General features: G+C 40.5%; 1 protein-coding gene across 1 annotated transcript in view; it reads left to right on the top strand.

Moving 5' to 3' along the window:
• Positions 1–10,419, top strand: part of crppa (CDP-L-ribitol pyrophosphorylase A) — a 57,982-nt gene extending 47,563 nt beyond the window's left edge. The window contains exon 10 of the mRNA XM_082552756.1: positions 9,729–10,419. Within this exon, the coding sequence (XP_082408882.1) occupies positions 9,729–9,824 (96 nt within the window). The 3' untranslated portion in view covers positions 9,825–10,419. The remainder of the gene's footprint in view (positions 1–9,728) is intronic.
• The last annotated feature ends 10,151 nt before the right edge of the window (positions 10,420–20,570 follow it).

Here is a 20,570-nt window from a genome sequence, read left to right as displayed (position 1 = left end):
GAGTGCCTATTAGCTCATAAAGGACCATCAATCAAACTAATTTGCTTGTGGGTTTCGTCTCACGGGGGCTCAGTTATGCTTTGGCTTGAGGTTTCATCTCATGTCAGTCCAAATGCCCACTCCCAGTCTGTTTATCTCAGCTCTGCCACAGTGAGAAAAATTCAGCTTCGAGTTAACTGGTTTATTCATCTACATACGACTGGAGAGGCCGGGTCTGAAACAGTGGAAAACCATCTCAGTCAACGCTGGAGGACATGGGTTCTGATGATGATGAAGATCTGGAGACATGCAAATCCTCCAGGATCACATTCCACCTCCTAGTGTGTGTGCATGCATAGGCTCATGCACACTAAAGTGTCTATGCGGTCTGTGCATGTGTTCAGTCTTCTGTAGGCATCTGTCCCAACACATGTAATCCCTCTCATGGATGTTTGCGTGCCCATAACAATGAGCCAGTGAGCTGCTTTATTCATCCTGTATGGTCCACAGTGGAAAGAGGAGACACGAGCTGTGGCACCCCCGCCAGCGGCAGCTAAACAGACATACCAGCTCTTGTATGTCAAGAAAATCTACTTGCTGGAGTAAACTGCGGCTCTTCCATCAGTTTGCAAGTTCCTCACACTTAAGTCATATAGATTTCAGCCTGAAAGCAGTTTAATATGCAAATGTCTCTGAGGGCTTGGAGTTTGTTGTTGTAGTAAGTAATTCTACCCTTTTTCTTATGCCTTTTCCTCAACCGCATTTGAAGCCTGAGTGGCAGTTGTGACTACTTAAAGCTGTGCCACGAGTCAGTGAAGAGCTAAAGTCGTATTTGTGTTCCACTGTGCAAGAAAACTACTGGATTTAATAATGATGTTTTATGAAGCGTGATTCATATTTCAAAGGCTGCATATCTGGAGTGGAAATAATTCAGCACTGGGTCTTAGGCAGGCTTAAAACTTTGATCCTCCTTGGTGATCTTGACTTGATTTTTTTCTGTGTGTTTTTGTGTTCAAATTAAAATGTTTGGGGTTTTTTTTCCTTGTCTATTAGAAGACAGACTTCTATAATTGAGCGATTAGTTGTGGTTTAATAGCCGTAGCTGTCTTCCATTTGCAAAGAGACATCCGGCATTCTTGCTACTTTCCCAGGGTCCTCGTCCCGTACACTTGGGTGGTAATCAGCTGATAATCGTGCTCATCACATTTATCATACCCACAGTATTTCAGATCATCCAAACACATGTAGCATTTCAAAAACCTTCCGTGTGAACATGTAATTGGTTTTAGATAACAACTGAAGGAATGCTTTCATCTAATAAACAATGAAAAGACGCAATCACATTTACCAAAACTTTCGGTTTCTCGCACTGATGAACCAGTGCATATTCCTTAGTCTATATGAGTAACTTTGTGCTATCAGCCACATTCTGTTGACTGCTTACAGATGTACTGCCCAATCTCCTCGTTTCATTGTACCATTGATTAAACCACAGAAGAATGGCTTGGGTACACGATAAAGAAAAATGGCACCCTTGATCTTATTCCTCAGAAAAATCAAAAGGCATACTAAGAAGCGGTGGCATATGACAGAATGGCTCTGGAGCCCATTCATCATATTTTAATTCCATATATTATTTATTTATTTTCTTCCATTTCACCTATGTTACTTTAATCAATGAAGCTAAAATTGGTGATCTGTACTCCAATACCTCAGTTCCCCCTTCAGTTTCTTGGTGTGGAAAATCAATGTCATCTGATTCCTCCTCCTGCTGGTTCTGATTATTGAGGAGTGCTCTAGGAGCTCTGGATCCCAGGTTTTCTTGCTCCCTTTATCCACGGTCAGGCCCAATTCCACGCTCATCGCTCTCACACCTCGTTGCACTCCCATCCAGGCCCTGCACAAGCTGGCTAGTGGAGCTAGGCTTTAAGGTCAAGAAAGGACAGAGTGACAGAAAGCTTATTTTCTGCTCCAGATGCGTTAAACTGCCGACACCAATCTGTAATACTAAATGTATTTAGAAGCCAGGTCCAAATATGTGCTAAACAGGATGTTCCAGATCACAAATCACAGATGATTTGTCATTTTAGCAGGATATATTTTTAATATATTTTTATTTTCCTCTATGTGGGTGTTAGAAAATTAAAAGCTTTGTGAAAAGCCCTCCTAAATGTTTTTATTCCTTTCTAAGAAACCCTTCATTTTGAGAGTTGGCTGATGAAAGCGGCTGCAGACCCAGGAGAATAGCTGTCAGCCTGGTTGGTGTTATTTTGCTGAAATACTGCAAGTCTGATTCAAATCTGTTGTAAGAGATAATTTGCCATTACTAAAACCTGGATTCTGCATTGTAGGTTTGACCCTTCTTTTTGTCTGACAGTATTGCACTTTGATAGGTTTGTTTTTGGATCTTAAACAAGACAAGCGAAAGTGGGAATAATGATAAAGACTTCCTGAACAAAGCATGGTGGGTTTCTAAGTGACAATATGTTGAGTGGATTATATAGCTTTTGGTGGTATGTCTTCCACCGCAAACATTGCAAATATGTGCAATGTTTTGGAAAGCTTTACAGACAGTAACTAAAGGTTGAAGGGCTGAGCTAGTGATTACTTATTATAACAAGGGTTGCATACCTCTGCCAAGGCAGAAAATTCCCTCTGCACTATGCATGAGTTGAGTACCAGGATTAAGAAGAACATCTGGACCCAGTATAGTCTCTGATATTTTCTTGGGAACATCCAGGCGATATCTCACAATGTCTTCTTATTGCAATCTCTGTGAGTTCGATGTGCCCACTTCAGGCCAAAAACAAATTTACTGCCACAGCTGGAGGAGTTTAAGTATCACCGGGTCTTGTTCATGAGTGAGAGGAAAGTGAAGCAGGAGATCGACTGATGGATTGGTGCAGTGTCAGCAATGATGTGGACTCTGTAGCGGTGAAGAAAGACCTGAGCACGAACGCAAAACAGTCGATTCATTGGTTGAGCTCTGCTCCTACACTCACCTCGCGGTAGTGTCAGAAAGAATACGATTGTGGATACAAGCATTGGAAATTAGCCTCCTCCTATGGGTGTCTGGGCTCAGAGATGGGATGAGGAGCTGGCCATTTGGGACTCAGAGCTTCCTGGGCACCTCCGAGTATTTGAGATGTTCCAGTCGTGTCCTTTCCAGGAAGAGGACCTGAGACACCCCCAGGATATGCTTTCAGCTGGCTCAGAAGTGCCTTTGTGTCCCCCTAAATGTGCTGGAGGAGGTGGCCGGAAAGCGGAAGGTCTGGATGTCTCTGCTTAGACTGCTGCCCCTAAACCCAGATAAGCAGTGATAGATGGATCTGATATGTATTTGAGAGGTATAGAGATGGTCAGAATCAATTGCACAGATAATAGGGTGCCAAGTGAGGAACTGTGATACTGCACAAGGAAGTCACAGTAAGACAGTGGTGAAGTGTGCAGTAGGAGTGACAGATGGGTTTAAAGTGGGAGTAGGATTCGATCAGGGATCTGCTCTGAGCTCCTTTGCGATGGTGATGGACAGGTGAACAGTTGAGGACAGGTAGGAGTTTCTGTGGACTATGATGTTCATAGACAACATTGTGATCTGAGCAGGTGGAAGAGAACATGGAGGGGTTTATTTATTTATTTATTTATTTAGGACAGTGCAGTTTAATGAACATAAATGTAAAAAAAAAAAAAATTACATGAATGTAAACATACCAGATTATAGCCAAGGGCTAATTTCCATCTGTTGTCCTTAAGCATAAAAATAGACATAATAATTCATAAAAATTCATCATTCATTCATAATAAAAACTCCATCACCAAACTTACACATACACACCATTCTGTTCCCAAATAAAACATTAAAACTATACAACTTATACATGATCACACACTTGATTTGTCCATAACCAGTTTTTAACCTTTGCCTTAAACAAATTGAATGTCGAGCATTCTCTAATGGGTTGAGGAAGACTGTTCCACAGATGGCCACCCTGGACAGAAAGGACGTTCTGCCCAAATGCTGTCCGTCTGTGGGGTATAAACAAGTCTCCTCGGATTGTAGCTCGAGTGGTCCTGTCTGAGCTTTCTTTATGCCTAATGAACTGCTTTAGTGGTGGTGGAGCAAGGGAGTGTAAGACTTTATATATTAAACTCACTCTTTTAAGTTTCACTAAGTTATTGAAGTTCAGTAATTTATGTTTTTTTAACACATGACAGTGGTGGTGGGAAGTCGGTTTTTTGTCAAGTAGTTTTAAACTTCTTTTATAAATGTTTTCAATAGTTTTAAGTCTTGTTGGACAAGCAAGTGACCAGGACGTCAAACAATAGTCCATATGAGAGATGATCATTGAGTAAAAATAAGTTTTTGCAACATTCATATTTAAATTATTACGTATATGATTAAAATTTCGATTATTTAATTTAAGTACCTGGGACACTTTATTTATGTGACTCTTGAAGGACAATGTTGGGTCTAGAATGACCCCAAGATATTTAAATTCTGGAGCTAATTCAAGCTCTACTCCATCCAGGAATATGTTTGACTGCTTCAAGTTTAAGGGGCGTTTTGAAAAATACATACCGACAGTTTTTGAGGTGTTCAACATTAGGCATGAGTCCTCCAGCCAGCTATGCATTAATGCTAAAGCAGCTGTAAGATCTTTTGCCACCTGCTGGACACTATTTGCTTGCGTATATATAACTGCATCATCTGCATACATTTGAGTAAATATATTTGGACAGACTTCAGGTAAGTTATTGATAAAAAGAGAGAACAATAAGGGCCCAAGAACAGATCCTTGAGGAACCCCTGTATCACAGTCTAAATATGGAGATTTAACCCCATCCAACACCACACACTGTTTCCTGTGTGAGAGATATGAGGCAAACCACTGAAGAGCCTGACTGGAGATATTAAACCGAGTCAATCTGGATAACAATATCTGATGGTTTACAGAGTCGAAAGCCTTCCTCAGATCTAAAAATACAGCTCCAACACAGGGACTCTTGTCCAGCAAGCTCTTCAAGTTCTCCACTAACATACACAGGGCAGTATCTGTGGAGTGATGTGCCCGAAAGCCAAACTGCAATGGATGTAATGAGGGTTGGGTGTTTTCTAGGTGAGCAGTGAGGAGTTTAACCACCCACTTCTCAGCTATTTTAGATACGACCGGGAGTATGCTTATGGGGCGATAATTAGCCATGTCAGTCTTCACACCTGCTTTGAAAATTGGTGTAACTGCAGCAATTTTCCAATCTGTTGGAACAATGGAGTGTTTGAAAGACATATTCAAAACATGAGTTGTTGGACGTACAAGAAAATCCATATGTTCCTTTAGGAAGTTTGTGTTAATACCATATACATCAAGTGCTTTTGATTGTTTTAAACCTGTAATTAGTTTAGCAACTTCAGTGTCTGAAATATGAGTGATGGTGAACAAATTTTGACCAACATCATTCACATTATCAGAGCATATGACTGAGTCAAAGCTCTGACTGATCTCCTTAACAGATGAAATAAAGAAAGTGTTTAAGTTACTGGCAATAGATAGAGGCTCTCTAACAATAGAGTTATTTACATAAAGTTCAATTGTGTTTTTACTTTTGTTTGAATGACGGCCAAGTAATTTATTTAAGTGTTGCCAGATAATTTTACCATTACCTTTGGCTCTTTCAATTATATTTATAAAAAATTTTGCTTTGGCCTGTCTCAAACTTCTTGTTACTTTATTCCGCATTGAAGTAAATCTCTGTCTATCCAGAGTTAGACCTGTTTTCAGGAACTGCTTTAGTAATTGATCTCTTGTTTTCATTAAATTCTTGCACTCTTTGTTTAACCAGGGCAAATTAGATGTTGTCTTTATTTTTTGTCGAGCTCTAATGGAGTATGTTGATATAACATCCTTGACAATGTCAGTGAAGTGACTGCTGCAGAATTGTGGATCATCACTACACAATAAAGGCTCCCAGTTAACTGATGCTAATGCTTCTGCTACATTTTGTCGCTGACTTCTTGGTATGAATTCATAAAAGGATCTCCTATTAGATGAACTTTGAAAGTCATTCTTAACCTGTGATTTTATAAGTTTTCTAGAAAATAATATAAAATTGTGGTCTGAAATACCAGTGATAAAATTATAAGATTTAATAATTCGCTCGGGCTTATTACTGAAAACCAGATCTATTTTAGTTTTAGAGTGTCTTGTTATTCTTGTGGGTTGTTCAATGTGTTGAGTAAAGTTCAAAGTCTCCATTATGTCCTTGAGTGTTTTTCTGTCCTTTTCACAGTCCCAGTTGACATTAAAATCTCCCATTACAATTATTTCATTAGACTTATTATTTATAGCATGATATTTAAGTAATATCTGTAGTTGTTCATAAAAAATATTCTTTGCTGAAGGAGGGCGATATAAACAGATCAACGTAAATGACATTTCTGGGGAAAGAGTGATTTTAACAGAAATATGTTCTATTTCGACATCTATTGGTGAACTAAGTAAAGAGCAATCCAGGTGTTTATTTTACATACACAAGTATTCCTCCTCCTCTTGTTCCAATTCTATCCCTTCTGAATACTGTGTACTCTGGAAAGACAACCGCAGACTCAGGAGAAGAACTTGTGAGCCAAGATTCAGAGATACCCAAAATAGAAATATTGGAATTGCTTAGAATATGTTCCAGTTGCTCATGCTTTGGTAACATACTGCGAATGTTAATGTGTCCACATAGAAGCCCCTTTGGTTTATTTTTAGTGTCCCAGATTACTTTAGCCTGATTAAATGTCTTGCAGATCTTTGTTCCTCTGTAAATTTTAATAGCAGGATTTCTTGTCCTTTTGTTGACAATACTATGAGCATTTAATGATGAGAAACCCTTTACCGGAGACTGTAGTTTGGGTACAGCAGGTGGGAGCCCAGGCAGCCGAGGTGGAGACCCAGACAGCCTAGGTGGAGGTCCGAGCAGCTGAGGTGGAAGCCCAGGCAGCTGAAGTGTAGGCCCAGCTAGCTGAGGTGGAGGCCCAGGCAGCCGAGGTGGAGGCCCAGGCAGCCGAGGTGGAGGCCCAGTCAGCTGAAATGGAGGCCCAGGAAGCTGAAATGCAGGCCCAGGCAGCTGAGTTGGAGGCCCAGGCAGCTGAGGCGTAAGCCCTGGCAGCCGAGGTGGAGGCCCGAGCAACTGAGGTGAAAGCCCAGCTAGCTGAAATGGAGGCCCAGGCAGCTGAAATGGAGGCCCAGGCAGCTGAAATGGAGGCCCAGGCAGCTGAAATGGAGGCCCAGGCAGCTGAAATGGAGGCCCAGGCAGCTGAGGTGTAAGCCCTGGCAGCCGAGGTGTAAGCCCTGGCAGCCGAGGTGGAGGCCCGAGTAACTGAGGTGAAAGCCCAGCTAGCTGAAATGGAGGCCCAGGCAGCTGAGGTGTAAGCCCAGGCAGCCGAGGTGGAGGCCCAGGCAGCTGAAGTGTAAGCCCTGGCAGCCGAGGTGTAAGCCCTGGCAGCCGAGGTGGAGGCCCGAGTAACTGAGGTGAAAGCCCAGCTAGCTGAAATGGAGGCCCAGGAAGCTGAAATGGAGGCCCAGGCAGGCCTAGGCTAACTAGGCTAATTAGTTGTAGCCAGTCCAAATCACTGATGTTTGAATTAGGTCCAGGATTTAGTTCTATATCACCAGCCAAAAGTAGCATCAGAACAAGTTTCAGAATCTCCAGCGACAGTTGTGGTATATCTGATTGTTCATGTTTACCTGGGGGTGGTCTGGCATGACCAAAATCCAAGAATCTTGTGAACAAAAGATGTTGACTCCATTTGGCTGGGAAAGTGGTATAATTATCCAGCTTTCTTGAACATGTCGAACTCCACAGAAGATAAAAATGTATAAAAACAAAAAGACAAGTTGATGTCAAGATCCAGGGGTTTTTAGATGGTTTTTTAGGTGGGTTTTTTGGCAAACGCACAGGACCTGCCAAGCCGTGTGTCTGCACCCTAGCAGCCATCTTGTTCTTTGTTCAACTCATGGTAACATGGTGTATGTAGGTTGAAGGTATGCAATGGAGAGAAGAGGAACAAAAGTAGAAGCAAGACAAAGTACAGTTGGAAAGGTGAAGATGCAAGGAGAAGAGGTAGTCAAGGTAGAGGATGATGCATGGTTTATAGATGGTGGCAATAGTTAAAAAATTCAAAAAAGCTTCATGCAAAGAAAAGAGGAAGACAACAGAGAAGATTAATGCAAAGCATTAGTGTGACAGGAGGTGACGCTTGAGATAATGTTGGTGAAACTAAGGCAGTGGCAGTCCCTAAAGTGAGGAGCTGAAAGATCTCATTACAGTCTAATTATCTGCTGGGAAACACTGGATCCTTTGGGGTCTTGACGTGTGCCTCCACCCCCAGCCTCAACAGTTCAGTGCTGATTTGTCAGCACGAGGGCGAGCTGCGCAATATGAAGGAGGTGGTTTTTAGCCATAAGCTGCAGGTGCTGTAGCAAACAAAAAACATGAATGTTTTTTGGTGTTTGAGTAGAAAACATTTTACTGCATTACAAAAATTTAATCTTTTCCAGACCTTTGCTTTTCTTTTTCTCTCTCTGTGTGTGCTGTTTTGTGTTCTGAGTATACTCTTTGCTGCGTGTTGTTGCACATTTGTCTTTAATGCTTAATGCTACATCAGCTACATCAAAAGCCATAATGAAGTCCACAGTTTCTATATGAAAAAGGGCAGGTTGAGCATGAAGCATAAATCTGTGTAAGGAAACAAGCCATGGTTTTAAAAAAGCGAAGCTCCTTGAACTCCATTCCCTTTGAAAAAATGGAAAACAGGTCACTCACTGACGTCATCAAGAAACTAAATCAAAGTAGGGAGTCAATGCAGCCTAAAAGGAATGAAATCAGGGGAGTGAGAACCATTTAAAGTGCATTGCGCAGGCGGTCTGCATAGAAAAAAGAAACAGATACAGACGAGAGGAATCACGAAAGCAAAACAACCACAACAGTGGAGCCCGCCTTAAAGGGCCAAACTGGTCTCCTTTTGTCTGAACGTGTGGTTTACTGCAGATCTGTCCAATATCATGCACCATAAATATCAAAGGAGATCTTATCGGTTCACATTAAGAGAGCTTGACCACATTTCTGAAAAAAGAAACTGGTTTACTTCTGTTCCGTTCTGATCTTTTCGCCCTTTTTTGAAAATTGCTTTCGGCTGTTGATTGAACAAGCTGTGAAACTGACACGCTAGTCGAGAAAATCCACCACCAGAATTTGCGATTGTTAATATCAAATTAAAGTGGTGAATTCAGAATACCACGCACTTCATGCCGTGTTTAGATTTTTCTCTCGTTAGGGGAATTCTTGTGGATAGCGTGCGTGTAAATTTTAAACATCGAATTTGTCACTCGTGTCTGTGTAGAGCAGAGCACAGCCAAGCCACTGATGTTACAAATCCAACTAACAGATCTGTTTCTTTCTTTTGTCATTACTGCAAGTGGAACAACATGGGTGTGCTTGAACATTGTTTCCAACTGTTTTGAATTGGCTGCTAATGCTCACTGGATGCTTCTGGCTGAAGTTTTGAGGTTACAAACCCTGTGATGACTTAAACACACTCATGTCTCCTGAGAAGAGACATAAAAGTGAACAAATGGTTATTTGAACTGTTATGTTGGGACTTTATTCACACTAGCAGTGTGTTGTTGTCTTGTTTTAATTGAATGTTCTTTAAAAAATGACCTCACTGTCTTTTGTTTTTCTCCTCCTGTTGTCTCTCTGGCACCAAGCACTGGGAGAGGTCAGCGTCGCGGGTCGCCGAGATCGCGTCAGCCTTAATTCGGGAGAGGAGCCCTGCCCTGGTGGGACAGCTTCTGCAGGCATGAAGGAATCAGCACAACTGGAAACCACGCTGTGACTCATGAACACTCCTGGGATGAGATCGTCTGAGACTTTTCTTTGTAACCTTGAATCAATTACTGTAAGGTTAAATGTGTAAGTGTATAGATCATCAAGAAGCAGACTGAAAAAGAGACTTTTTTCTCTGTTGTTGGCCTGTTTATCTGTGTGTGCGTGTGTGCATGTGTATATAAAAAAAAAACTGTTGTGGTTCATCATAGTAAAAAAGAACCATGTCATCAGTTGGCTTATTTTTTATTTTTCAGAGTTTGTGTTCCCCAGACAAACAGTGTCGCTCTGTCGCACTGATGATTAAGATATGTGGCGCTTTGGCTGCAGATGATTCTTGTTGTCGGATCAGTTCAGTTCTGGTTTTTAATCGCTTTAAGAGTTATTTTGCTGCGGTTGTCACAGATATGCAATAACAGGCCACATCGCTTTGAATTATTACTGTGGAAATGTGAACTGCAGCGCGTATGCCAAAAAAGCTGGGTGTCAAATTCGCTGCCTTTACCACTGGATGAAGCTTTTTATGACTGAAACATGAACACGGAGCTGCTAATATTTTTGTACTTGAATAAAACAATGAATATGTCAAATCTGTGTTGTTCTGTGAGTCTTTCTTGAACATAAGTCATTCAAAGATGTCAGGAAAAAAAATAACATTTGAGAGTAGATATTACTAATACTGTTTTCAGAGAAACTTGATTGGTAATTGAAGTCCGTGAAGTCTGCCTGCGACCACATGCATCAGTGACGCCCTCCGGTGAAGCCGCTTAGTGCAGAAGAAGCTCGTGTTTCCTTCAGTGAGCCAACTCTGGTGAGCTGGTGGAATCCCATGTTCTTCTTGGAGAGACTTTGGAATAATTAGCATTCATTAAAAGTATGTTATTATTATGCAGTGCAGCTTTGTTCTGGAGCTTCCCTGCTCTTCCATAGATATATACAGAAAACTGACAGCAGGGAATAAAGAACAGAGTAGATATCAATGACAGCAGATTGGTATTTCTTTATATTTAACCTTTCATCATCTAAGTATCATACAGGCTGCCTGGATGTATTGTTTTACTGGCTGTAAAATAAAAAAAAAAAAGATCTTACAGGATCCTTTGGATTTTCTCTTTAGCTCAAAATGGTTGAAAAGTTAAGGTAATGTTAATACTGTAGCTGGTAAAATCTTTATGTCTTGATTTCTGTGTTCAGACAGATTGCTTTGTGCATCTGTGAAGGTCCTCTTCTCTCCAAAGCCATTCAATTTGAATTTTGTCTCTTGGACAGAACAGTAATAGAGTCACAGCCTCTTAAGATGTACTGGGATCCCTATCTTGGGGGTTTGTTTGTGCTGCAGTGTTCATGCTGGGCTTCTGTCCTGAAACACCATAAAAATGTTCCCTGACTTTGCTCCATTTTCATTCCATCTTTGCTTTGTTCTTAAATCCATTTGAAATCATACCTTAACAAGATTAACCAGTGAACAGCTTCAGCATTAAAACCACCTGTGGCCCCACCTCACAGCCCTTGTAATAGGTCAGATTTGTTAGGCCATGGACTCCAAATCCTCAGAAGATGACTTTTGATATGAAGCAACAAAAAGTAACCACCAGATCCTTTAAATCCTCTGAGATGCTAGGTATGACTTCCATGGATCAGACATGTTTTTCCAGCATGTTTTCCAAGATGCTTCATCAGATTGATATCGGGGAAATTTGGAGGTTAAGTCGTCACCTTCATTTTTCTGTGTAATGTTTCTCAAACCATTCAAAAGACCAATATTTATAGTGGATCAGAGTGTGTTAGTATTCTGAAGGAGGCTAATTTCACATCAGGATGGTGCACAATTAAAAGAAACATTCAGGTAGCTGGTATGTAAAGTCATAGCCACATGAAAGCCAGAACCCAAAAATTCCCAGCAGGATGTCTTCTATAGTGCATCCTACTGCCTTTCCTTCCCACAGATAAACAAGAGAAAGAAAGAAAAATGCCAGGCTACTTACTTCACCTTTTCACAGTCCAGTTTTAACATTTGTACATCTAATACAGTTACTGTCTATAATACAGTCCCGATCAAACGTTTAAGACCATTTGAAAAATGGCAAAAAATCATATTTTGTATGGTTGGATCTTAAAAAGGCTTGAAGTAGAGCTTCAACATGCAACAAGAAGAAATTGGAATGAGACAAAAAAAAATTTTGAGCATGCAATTTATTGAAAACAACACTTAACCTGAAACAGGCTGTTTTACAGCTGATCTAAAGTTAAGACCACATGTCTTTAAAAGGCCAAATCTGTATAAAAATGTGGATTCATTGTCACTTTCTGCCAGGTAGTCACACTGTCACGACGTTCTGGTGGTAAAGGCAAATAATCTTTCCCTTTTTGAACACAGTTGGGTTGTTGAACTGCATAAGCAGGGTCTCTCGCAGCGCACCATCGCTGCTGAGGTGGGACGCAGTAAGACAGTCATTTGGAATTTCTTTAATGATCCTGAGGGTTACAGAACTAAAAAGTCAAGCAGAAGACCCAAAGAATTTCACCAGCAATGAGCCGGAGGATCCAATTAGCTGTCTGTCAAGACACTGGACGATCCTTGACCCAAATTAAGGCTGTTACTGGTGCTGACCGCAGCCCCATAGCCATCAGACGACATCTGAGACTGAAGGGCTTCAAAACAAAAAATGTCTTCAAAGGCCTCGCCTCCTTGAACGCCACAGAACTGACTGTTTGGACTTTGCAAGAGAGCAGCAAACATGGGACATTGAAAGGTGGCAAAAAGTTTTATTCTCTGATGAGAAAAAAATTAACCTTGATGGTCCTGATGCTTTCCACCATTACTGGCATGACAAGCAGATCCCACCTGAGATGTGCCACAGTGGAGGGGGCGCCGTGATGGTCTGGGGTGCTTTTTCTTTCAGTGGAACAATGGAGCAGGTGCGTCAAACAACCACTGGCGATGCCCAGATGTTGCAGAGAGCATCCCTCATGACTGAGGGCCATCACCTGTGTGGTAATGACTGCATTTTTCAGCAAGACAACGCTACAGTACACACTGCCCGCAGGACAAGGGACTTCTTCCAGGAGAATAACATCAAACTTTTGGACCATCCTGTGTGTTCCCCTGATCTAAATCCAACTGAGAACCTTTGGGGATGGATGGCAAGGGAAGTTTTGAAAAATGGACAACAGCTCCAGACAGTAGAAGCCCTTCGTGCGGCCGTCTTCACCACTTGGAGAAATGTTCCCAGTCACCTCATAGAAACGCTCGCATCAAGCATGCTGCAGCAAATTTTGAAGTGATCAACAATAATGGTGGCGTTACTGAGTTGATGTTTGGAACTTTGGTTTCTGTTTTGGGGGGTTTACGGGGGGTTTTGGAGGTGTGGCCCTAAATTTTTGAACAACTGTAAAACACCCTGTTTCAGTTTAAGGGTTGTTTTCAATAAATTGCATGCTCAAAAAAATGTTCTTCTCACTCCCATTTGTTCTTGTTGCATGTTGAAGGTCTACTTGGAACCGTGTTAAGATCCAACCATGCAAAATCTGATCTTGTGCTTCTTTAATATCTGCATTTAGTTTAACCATCCTGAATTAATTAATTTTTCCACGTGCATGGACTTTTCTCTAAACTAGACACAAAACAGGTGCTGCATCTTCTCGGATCGTGGTTATTAGTGCATACTCCTCATTGGACTTTAAACCCACCTCCACTTAAGACTAGTTGGTTTGGAAGGGCACCTAATGCGGTGGACCCCAAGCAACAGCACAAAAACATTACTAATGAATGTTAAATGGAAAATATTAAACACAGTAACCACAGTTTATATTATTTAATAGATTATTTAACAAATGAGTCATTAAAGTTTTCATGTGCATGTGCTAAAGCACAGAGGATGTTCATGTGTATATAAAATGTGAGTCATTCTCAGGCTCATTCTCTGTCACCAGAGTGGCGAGAAGGAAAAACAACCTTGGACATCAAAGAGCCTTTAAAGACTGTCGAAGCCGGAACATTCCTAAGGTCGTCACAAAGACCTGGCCGTTTTGCATACACTTCTCACACTTCCAGGGCATCTCCAGTTTCCTGCACTTCTCCTTCCTCTACAGCTTGCTGGAATTCCAGCTGTTGATAGAGAGTCGCCTGAGGCGAGAGAAGCCCCGTCTTTGCGTTCAGATCCCTGTAATGAACTCCTCAAAACATATACTTATATTTCAGTTCAGTGGCAACCGTAACCCGCAGTGACATGTGATGAGAGCTGCAAGCTACAATATGTAAAGTGCAAAAAGTACGAAAACCCAGACTTGTCTTTGGAGCTCATATTATGGGATGAACACAAATCTTCTGGCAGATACTCACTTTTTGGTGTTTTGGTGGAGGAGAATGTTTTTAAAGATGCAGAGAGATCATGCATTATTAATGTGTTGAGATCTGGGCCTGATTAGCATTATTTTATGTATGAACAGAAAGAACCCGTTCACAGAGTTTCTCTCCTTATGCCAATTAAAGATTGTTAAAGTGTTGCATGGCTGCACTAACTTGTTTAAACCTTTGTCTAAAGATGTATAATACATGTAAACTGAGGTACCAACCCCTCTTTTTTCTTAAATGTTAATCCTCAAAGAATTTTTACCTTTTTTCTTTTTTTCTTTTGGACCGTTGAGCCTCTTGGAGATTTTTTTTACTTTTTTAATGGCTCATTGTTCTAGTTTTAAATCTCTTAACTCTATTCTGTTGGTTCACTCCAGCTTCCACTCATCAATCAACTTAATATCCACCAGCAGGAGAAGGCAGCCTTTTTCACTGAAAAGCTGAAACCATCAAACTCCATGAAGACAAAATCTGCATCCAGAGAAGCGGCAGAAGTAGAATTGAAATCCCTCTAAGTGCTGGGTGAGTAGAGTAATGGTGCACTCCTGAGTATTCAAGAACTCTCTATCTTCACTTATCTCAGCGTTTCAGACCTGGCAGGTTATCTGCCGGGGGCCTGGATAGGTGCAGCTTTGACTTTGTTGTCATTTTGAATGAGCAGTTTTCAAATGTTGACTAAAGGTTCTTCACCCATGCGTTGCTGCTGTGTGCCAGACAAACAAAAAGTATTGCCAGGCTTTTTACCCCAAAGTTTACCATCACAGCCAAATGCCACTTTCTTACAATAATCTGAACCTAGTTCTAATTTAAACTAATTTAAAAAATGTGGTTAGAACATATGGTTTCCTGTTTCACTTGTGTTGTTTGGGTGAGTATTTTTTGTTGTTGTCTTGTTTGTTGGTGAAATCTGCAGCCCACAATCTTCATGTTTTTAACAGACATAACCATACACACACACACACACACACACACACACACACACACACACACACACACACACACACACACACACACACACACACACACACACACACGCAAGTGTGTGTTTTTAAAGCTGTCTTGTTTTTTAATTGCTTGCATGTGATGTGTTCATGGGAACGTATATTTCAGTTGTAACAAATAACCTGGGCTACACTTCCTCATAAAGGGCTGTGCATACTATAAATAGTATTTTATTTATAGTTTTTTTAAATACTTTATTACATGATTATTACCATGTTAGTCTCTCCCTAGTTGTAAAAATCAGTTACCTTTGATCAAGTTCTTCAGTTTTTGTTACAGAAAATGTAAAACATGCATTTTCTGTAATGATGCTTTGATGTGAAGCTGGTGAAACATTTACATCAACTTCAACAACTGACAGCTTTGGCTCCTCCTAATACAGCCACCACTTCCCACCTTCACAGGAGACATGCTGTCCTAATTTCAGTTCAGTCCCTAAACAAAAAGGATACTTTCTTTGTTCTTTTGAAACAGAGACACACAATAGGATCAAACTATTGAGAAAGGCCACATGATTCAGCTGTGGTGAAACATGTGGAAAAAAAGGGGGGGTCTGATCTTACAGTGGGAGGAAGGTGGGTGAGGCCGAGTGTGAAAAATCAGTCTGAATGACTGAAACTGCAGGAGAGAGAAGGCCAAGCTGGATGGGATGACAGAATAACTAATGTGTAAATACTGAATTTGTTTGAGTATGCTGACACCTGGTGGACAGAGCGATTAAACTTGAAGACCAGTTCAGTCTGGGTGTTTAGACATACTTCCATCACTAGAGGGAGACACTGGATTTACTTTTCTGTCTGCAGAAAGGCAGATTGTACCTCCTTCACTGAGAAATGCTGGATTTTTTGGTCAGGCTTGTTACAAACCTGTACTTTTGTGATAGTGAAAGAGGATTTTCTAGTTATTTAAACTTGCAACTGCACATTTTTGTGGCATTTCTGTACTGTACTTTGGTCATTTATCAGATAAAATCTATTATGGTGTTGGAGAGCTGTTGCATATTCTTTTACACCGTTTACTTGGTGAATCTGTCCTGTGTAAATACTTGAATAAATGCCCTTTAAGTGTATCTTTTTACAATAGTAGTTAAAAACCCTGCAGGCTAATTCAGGGTGTTATTTGATGACCACTGTCCCTTTTAATTAAATGGACTATATAAAACATAACCACCCACCCACTCCATGACATGCTGGTCAGTCACAGGAGCTCGTTCAGTGAGAGACTGAGATTACCGAAAAGCACCACTGAACGACACAGGAAATCATTCCTGCCTGTGGCCATCTCCCTGTACAACGCATCCACTTAACACACTGTTTGCTGCTACAGCTACACATGTTTCTTTTCCAAATATTTATTTATGAGTGACTTATGTATGTATGTATGTATATATATGTATATATTGTACTATTCTTAGTTAGTGTATTGTCTGTCTTGTCTTAATGTTGGTTTAAAATGGAGCACTGTAACAAAAAATAATTTCCCCCAGGGATCAATAAAGTATTCTGATTCTGATTCTGATTCTGATAACGGCCCATTAAATAACTGCAAATAAGAAGAAGAACAGGCCAATGAAAAATATGTTTCACTACAGTCAAACACAATTACATAGAGATGAATTACTACTAGCAAAACAAGATGCAGACAAGGGATAAGGCAGAAAAACAGAACAAGTTAACAACAGCAGCAGCAATTTAGCATTTAGTATATGACCTAAGTCCCAGTTGTGTTAAGTCTCTCTGACTGGTTTATATTCAATATTTTAATGCTGATATTTGAACTGAAACTCATAAAGATGTTTTACTAAGTGGACAGAAAAGCTATCCTCATTAGCTCTCCCCTCTCTACTTTCAAATCTTTACTGAAAGGCTAAAAACACTTCTTTGAATCGAGATTGTAATAGTTTAATCCATTTAACATTTCCTTTGCATCTTATTTTTTAAAATGAGAAGAAAACATATCCAGTTCTTTAATTTCTTCAGCCTGTGACTAACCTACAGTGTTACGGTTGTAGGTGCTGCCAGACTGGATGAGTTCTGGTTGTTTTAGCTGCTGTAATGTGCTCTGTCTGTGTCCAGTTAACTTAATGCTAACCAGAGACACAAACCTTGGCTGGAGCTGTTTAGATAGTGCCACTGCTGGTGCTACAGAGAGGAAGACCAAATCCAGATCCCACAGTTTGGCTGTCTGTAGGTTAGCCAGCTGAGCCAACCACAGCTCTGATTATTGCCTTGTACCCGTCTGAACAACCAGATTTTTTCCCCCCTTAACGCCTGTACAGTGTGTGACAGCAAATAGGACGTCTGTAAATTTAGGTTCCAGGTGTCTCAGTTCATCCCAGTCAAAGGATTCCCAAATCTGGATTAGAGTAAAAGTGACAATTGTATTTCTGCAAATCCAAGCACAGGCCACGGAGACAGAGAGAAAAAGTACAAAAAAAGCTCTCCTTCCTGGATACTCGAAAACAAACAGAGCGAGGAGGTCAAAAGAGCAGACCGAGAATATGAGGGGTTTGGACAGGTCAGGAAGCTCCGTGAGATGAGATGCCAAGTAAAATAATGCAGGCATGAATGTGTTCAAGAACTGGACCTTGTTAAGTCACTGCAAACCCACAATGTCTGGCATCCTGGACTGTAAAGCAAACTCTGATTTGTTGGATTCAACATGTGTTTGTTTTTGCTGTAGTAAAAACCCTAAAGCAGCAGCTGCAGCACTTTGATTTCTTCCCATTAGTTCATGCAACACTAACATTAGAGGCACATGAAGTCACTTCGCATTAGAGCACCTGAACCCTAAGAGGAACATCTGTGGACAATAGTGCCATCTGCTGGATATTATGTTTCAATTTCATGGTGGATTTAAAACAAATGCTCCCTGCTCAAACCGCCAAATGCAAACAACTGCATGCAAGTTTGTTGTGTCACATTCAAGCTGCAATAAAAGGTGCTATAATACTCAGATTATGCTTCCCTTAAAGAGTCATCAGACTACGGTAACAGACGGATGTTGAAACAATCCACCCCTGAGACACTGCAGCGTAAACATCATGGAGAGAGTTTATAAAGAAACCGGGAAGCTAAGCTGTGATTTTGGTGCTCTGAGGGGAGGCTTACAGACATCAAAGAGTCATCTTGGGAAATTCCAGAACGGGGGAATTCAGTGACACTATTGCTGTGCATTTATGTTGCACTTTCAAAGCTGTTTTCAAGTCTTTTGGACATCCTGGTTTAAGTTTTTCCCATTTTTTAAAGCACAAGATGCAAATTCAGCTTTCAGTTAGGGTGTTGTGCAAATTGCCTATATCTGTGCACCCAATGTCCAGCAATGTCTCATATAACAGAAAAATCTGTATTTCATTTGTTAAAATTCACTCTGAAAATGTTTAATGAATGCTGTCTTGTGTTTAACATACCTGTGATTCAGCTGATATCATAATAAAGCATATTACTGTTAAAAAAAAAGTTGGTTAGGCAATTTTGTTTCATTGTATTTTTCTCCTGTGTATGATAAAATCACCTTTCTGAGTTTATTTTTGCTTTTGTTCAGTGCCACAGTTTCACTTCAAGACATATTTTGATCTCTGTTGAGTTCCTAATTGTAAAAATTGCACATACATTGTTTTCTTGAGGCCAAGAAATCCTTTTAAAAACATGGATGTAGCAATAAAAAAACAAACCCTTAAATATGAGTGAAGAGTAGACGTTTACAGGATCATCAAAACCTTTAACAGAAAAGATAATACTAATTTATTTAGTCTGAGTTTAGTCTAAGTTAATTTATTTTTTTGGTAATTTAGTTTAAAGACTTCAGTAAGCAGAACAGAGGGAAATCTTTGGATCTGTTGGTCACTATAAAAAAATCGAGTTAAGTCTTTTAATGTTTTCTAATCTTCTTCAGCACTTTCACAGGAAATTTATTATCTGTATCTTAATCCTCTTTGTCCTGGAATGCAAACAAGCAAATGCTGCAGCATTAAAAAGTGGTGACAGCGATCAGCATTGCGGGGGAATAACTTCCACTCAGTCTTGCGTCTTTAGTTACCGTACAGTAGAATTTGGCAGGTTTCGCTCTATTGTATTTCTTTTATTGTGCTGTCTTCTCCAGCCCCCGTACCCACTCCTACATATTTTCTCCATCCCTCCAAGATGACTGTTCCTGAGGGCTAGATGAATTCCACATTTCTCCCCCTCCGAGCTGTCACTGCTCCACACACAGCTGAGGCTCGCCTTAAAAATGAGACTCAGCAGGACGTGGGATCTCGCTGACAGCTACGTCTGAAACAACCTGGTGGAAATGGAGATTCAGTCAGTCACTGTGAGGCTTCATCTGATGCTCTGCTCGATGCAGCCTCGAGTAGCTACCCAGGGTGCACGAATGTGGACAGGTCTGGGGGTGCATGGCGGTGCTGTGGTGAACCACTGCACCTGGTGCTGAGTGGCAATATTGTGAAGATCTGCCACAGCTCGCTGCAGATGAAGGGAGCGTTTTACTTAGTATGCTCAAATTAAGGTTTTTTTCTTAGCCACAGAGGTAATGCAGAGCCAAAGTCAAAATTGGATTCACAAGTAGTTCTGAGTCATGTCCTACAGTATTATTACTGGAGCATTCACTCAAAGCCTGCAGTTTAATGTGTGTGATGGCAGAGTGGAAAAACACTTTTTGTAAAATGCTACGAATAAAATGTACTTGAATGTTCTTTGTAAATTGATGTTTGTTCTATTTGGTATTGTTTCTTTGACATTAGGTGAAGAATGGAAAGAGAGATGATATTAGCCTTTTTTGGTGTGTTTTGAATGTGAAATCCTGAACTCCAACATAAGCAACTTGACTGTGATTGTTTTGTGCTAAATTAAAAACAATTTTTTGAACCATGTTTTACAGGAAAAGTCTTTCAAAAAGGTAATACTAAACTTTATTTCCAGTCTGTACTTAAAGCTGTTTTAAAGGGATTTTTGACTACTAGAGGGCAGAAATATGTCTTGGCCACAAAACCGTATTTACAAGCATAAACTAGGCGTTGGTGTAAAAAAAAGAAAAAAAGAAGTCTTATCTGTTTTAACAAAAAAAGCACAAGGCCAAGATTGTGTGTGAGAGGTAGCAGCTCTGCTACTTTTGTAACTGACCCTGTTGCATATGTATTTTATAGGAGTTCCTTCTCAAGGCTCAGATGGGGAGGAGAATATTTAAATCAAGCGCACAAACTGATTTGCTAATGTTTGCGACACATCATGTACCACTAATGTCAACTATTTGAAGCTGAAAAAAAGCATATCCTGTTTTGCGCTTGACATTGAGATGAACTGACTCCACCTGTGTTTCTAAAGCAGCATAACGTTTGTAGAGCACCCATAAAACCAACCACAACTATAAA

Source organism: Aulonocara stuartgranti (genome assembly GCF_965226115.1).
Source record: "Aulonocara stuartgranti genome assembly, chromosome: 11".
In the NCBI taxonomy this organism is placed as follows: domain Eukaryota; kingdom Metazoa; phylum Chordata; class Actinopteri; order Cichliformes; family Cichlidae; genus Aulonocara; species Aulonocara stuartgranti.
The sequence above is the reverse complement of the archived record's forward strand: the minus strand, read 5'-3'. Positions and strand labels throughout refer to the sequence as shown.